General features: G+C 44.1%; 1 protein-coding gene and 1 long non-coding RNA gene across 3 annotated transcripts; one reads left to right on the forward strand and one right to left on the reverse strand.

Annotated features, from left to right (window-relative positions):
• The first annotated feature begins 396 nt into the window (after positions 1-396).
• LOC123077038 (uncharacterized) lies at positions 397-1,342 on the forward strand. The gene is made up of 2 exons (XR_006436353.1): positions 397-1,011; positions 1,093-1,342. It is a non-coding gene; the product is annotated as an uncharacterized lncRNA (long non-coding RNA).
• Positions 1,343-1,364: 22 nt separating this feature from the next.
• LOC123077037 (putative F-box protein At4g22660) lies at positions 1,365-3,807 on the reverse strand. Of its 2 annotated transcripts, none has more exons than XM_044499239.1 (2): positions 3,515-3,807; positions 1,365-3,422 (listed from the first exon to the last, which is right to left on the reverse strand). In XM_044499239.1, exon 2 carries the CDS (start codon positions 3,178-3,180, stop codon positions 1,813-1,815), a length of 1,368 nt encoding a protein of 455 aa, XP_044355174.1. In that variant the 5' UTR covers positions 3,181-3,422; positions 3,515-3,807; the 3' UTR covers positions 1,365-1,812. The 2 variants fall into 2 exon arrangements, with proteins under 2 accessions (XP_044355174.1, XP_044355175.1); XM_044499240.1 differs by having other exon boundaries at positions 1,365-3,205; positions 3,284-3,807.
• Between the last annotated feature and the right edge of the window lie 416 nt (positions 3,808-4,223).

Here is a 4,223-nt window from a genome sequence, read left to right on the forward strand (position 1 = left end):
GGTTCTAAATCATGGTCACGAACTATTCTATACACAAGTAGCAGACTGCCCCATGGAGCTTGAACAATGTACCTACCATCGCAAACATAATGCTTAGGTACCCTTATAATCGTCTTCACGGTGACCACAGGGCCACTAAGATCGAATGCGTGGAATTCTCCTTTTACATTAACTGCACAAAACTGAGTCACCGATCATAAAATGGACTCTGTTGGAATTCGTGGATAGTTGCATGAGAACTGAATTTGTGTTAATTAGTCAAGAGTCATAGCATTATGCAAAGAAACTTTGCTGGAATTGCAGCAGCTCTCTTCTGATGAAGGGCAGCAAAAACTTTGCATTCAGTTAAAATTCAGTGATAGGAAAACAAAGTTATCGTCAGTGTTCTTCTGTTAATTTTGCAAACAAAGTTACCATAGGATTGTGCCTTAATTTGCATGTACGCCATCACATATCTTGTTTGTAATTTCACTCAGTTTGAGTTTTGACAATCAACTTTCCATTCATTTTTTTCCATTGCTTCATTTTTTTACCGGTCAGGAAGAATTGACAGAATGATACCATTGTTTGCTATGCTTGGATACACTAGTGTTTATGTTTTCCATCTTAATCCTCTCCATTCCATGTACTGCTGAATATTCATTTTGTAGATCGTAATTGTCAAGCATCACTTTCTTTGGTGACTCATTCAATACATCGCATCTTATAATGCATCATATCTGAAATAAAAAGATATGTATTGCTTTATCATTCCATCCCATATCTGCACAAATGGTAGCCAGAATTGGTTCATTTGGACACAAGTTGTATCATTTACTACTCCTAATTTGCCTTATTTGCTAATTTGCCTATGTTCAGATTATCGATGGAGAGACCGTCCCCGCTGAGATTGTGGAGGGATATAAGAGGTACTGCAGAATAGCTAGATCCTGTCCGGCGACAACAATAGTGTGCCACCTTTGCATTTTTGAGGTGGAGCTTCACCCAAATGGGATTGTGTGCACCTCTGATGTGAGAAATTGAACTAGCATCGTTTTACTCCTTACACCTCTCTCCATTTGATTTTGAGCTAACTTTCGTTTGCTTTTGTAGATGATTGCGCATTACTGCAAGCATCCTTCAGTAGCTGTTCGCTGTGGCAGGTTTGGCTGTACTGCGAAAGTTCCTCCAGGCCGCGACCTACGTGAGCACACCTACTTCTGCCACGACCTGCCTGCTGATTGGTGGCTACCATAGACCTGGTGGTACTAGGAAACAAAATGTTGGTAGCACAAAAGATATGACTTGCTGTATAAACTTGTAAATCGTGTGGGTTTATACGCTTATGGTTCTCAAACTACAACCAGATCCTTGTGGTTCATTCATGAACGACAGTGGAAAATAATTAACGGGAACAATATTTCCTTGTGTGCAATGATACAACGGAGAGCTCTTATATTTTATTTCCATTTTTGTAGGAAACAACACTGTTATATTGCTATAACAACACCAAACTATAATAAATTATGAAGAAAATATGTACAGTATTCGAGCAAACTATTACAAACTATTTGAAACATAAAAACTGTCACATTGTTGTAACTACAAGATGATTCCGTCTTCTCCATGGTTTTCTGAAAACACCTGCATATATTATCTCTGATTACCCACACCAGCAGCGTCATCAAAAGACTGAGCAGAAAAGGATGTTGATGTTGAGCACTCCCTCGACCGGCCATTTTTGCAGCACAGACAAGACCTCTCTCTCGAGACTCGAGTAGTGCCGCCTTGCTGCACTGCACGTTATGTTAATTGTGACTGTAGCAGTTCACTTCACAGTTGTTGGCTCATTGAGCCCATCGCGTTGATCTTTCTAGGATCAGGAGTAATCCACATTGGAGCTGGACAGTTGGACCAAAGCTGAGGAGACACAAGCTCCTCCCTGCTGTTATCATCCAATTTAAGAATTCCCATATCACGATGACTGTTCTTATGTCCCACTGTCCATAGAAAATTATCATCGGTAAAATAGGAACAGTTTGCCTTGAGAGCGGGATATTCATCAGCACTGAGGCAGAGCGATAGATTATGACCAAGAAATAACACATGGTCACGCAGGCAATGGATCACCTTAATTTCACTCCAAAGAGCATCAATCTCAAATATTTGAATCTCCTTAGTGTTCCAGTATTCAGATGCACCAGGCTCAGGTTCTAAATCATGGTCACCAACTATTCTATACACAAGTAGCAGACTGCCCCATGGAGCTTGAACAATGTACCTACCATCGCAAACATAATGCTTAGGTACCCTTATAACCATCTTCACAGTGACCACAGGGCCACTAAGATCGAATGCGTGGAATTCTCCTTTTACATTAACTGCATACAATATGCCATCCTTATAAGTGCAGTCATCATAGAGATAATCAGGCGGTAGCCAGGTCCACTTATCATCCCCTGCCTTTGCAAATGAGAGCTGGCATTGTGGATCGTGGATGAGCACCACAATGTAGCTTCCTGTGGATGTATCAGGAAATACAAATGCCTTCCACTGGAGTCTATCCCTCAACTCGGCAAGAGCAAAGATGGATGGTGGATTACGACTGTTGCGCATTCCAGTGTGCCCTGACATCTCATACTTGCAGATATCACCATACTCATCGAATATGGGCTTCACATGCTCAATGGTGGTCACTGAAGGAAGAGCAATCTGTTCACAGGTGATTGGATTCAGAAGGTGCATCTCAGATCTCTCATCGACGGTGATTAGCCAGCCATGTGAGGACCCAATCAAATACCTGCTGCGGATAGGTGGTTGCGGCAGAGTTAACTTGTAGGACCTCTTCTCAGCGAGGCTGTAGAGGGACAAAACATCATCAGGATCAGATTCAGAGGTATAGACCAGACAAGGCGTCTGGCCCTGCTTGTACTTCCCAAGTGTGCGTAGCTCGGCATATGCGGAGTGCCAGGATGAGCAGACAGAGCCAGCGCGCACGAGGTCGGGGATCTCGAGAGCGGCAAAGATAACCATCAAGATGTCCTGCGGCAGCTCCGGCAAGGTGGCCGCCATCTTGGTCTCTGTCAATGACGGGAAACCTTGTAGTTGAGGCAAAAGTCTGAAGACTAGAGAGCACAACTTGTGCCGGTACAAAGCTAGGTCTTGCAATCTGATTATCCTGGCTATGCTACAGGTCTCCATTGGAACAGAGCAGAGCAGAGCCTCTCTGTTGGAAGACAAGCCAGTCAGTTAAAGCAAAGCCTCTGTTGGAAAGTCGCAATCTTGATGAGAGAAAAGCCAATACTTATAGATCGCCGGCCGAGGCCTCACCCCGACTCCGAGTGGGTGAAGCAAATCCGAATCCAGACTGGAACACTGAAAATATTCGGACCTTTTGTTGATTAGCGAAAAAATCCCGAGTCCCGCTCTGTCCCGAGTCCAGACTGGAGCAGAAGACAGATCAGTAACCGGCAGCCGACGAGGGAACGGTTCTCCGGCGAGATGCTGGAACGAAGAAGAGAATGGTGGCCGGCACCTTGGGGATCGAGCTGGAGTCTTGGCGCCGCTCGTGGCAGTCCGTTGGCCACCCCCGCCGGTCGTATCCCGCGCGCCCGTGGTCGCTTGAATCACCCCCGCCGGTCGATTGGATGGCCGGCAGTGCCTGCGTAGTTGCCGCGCCGCCCGTGGTCCGGTACTCCGGTTGGTGTCGCCGGTGGCGCTCCAAGCAAGAAATTGGATCTTTTTGCCCCACTTTACTTCTCCATTTGATCATTTACCCCCCGAGAGATTACCGGCAATCACAGGGCAAATCATCCAACTCCTTGTAAAGTGGGGCAAATCATCCAATGCTCCCAAGCCCCCCACCCCGCCCCCCTCACTAGTCCCTCCCTCTTCGGGCGCCTCTACCAAATGGGCCGGCCCAGGCGCGCGGGACGCTACAGCCTCGTTTTTTTGTTTTTTTTTCTCTTTTTCATTTTGCTTTTTTGTTTCTACTTTTTTTCATACTTACGAATATTCTAAATTTCTCTAAAAAATAATATTCTAAATAAATATACTAAAAAAACACTTTACATAATTTTCTCTATACATTTTTAACCAAGTATTGGAAAAATATTAAATGAGTACAGAGAAATGTTTCTCATGCATACAAGAAAATACCATGTGTATGAAAAAAGTTGATCATGTATTTAAAAAATGTTAATCAGGCATTTGAAAAAAAATGTTAAACAAGTATTTAAAAAATG

Source organism: Triticum aestivum, chromosome 3D, assembly GCF_018294505.1.
Source record: "Triticum aestivum cultivar Chinese Spring chromosome 3D, IWGSC CS RefSeq v2.1, whole genome shotgun sequence".
In the NCBI taxonomy this organism is placed as follows: Eukaryota; Viridiplantae; Streptophyta; class Magnoliopsida; order Poales; family Poaceae; genus Triticum; species Triticum aestivum.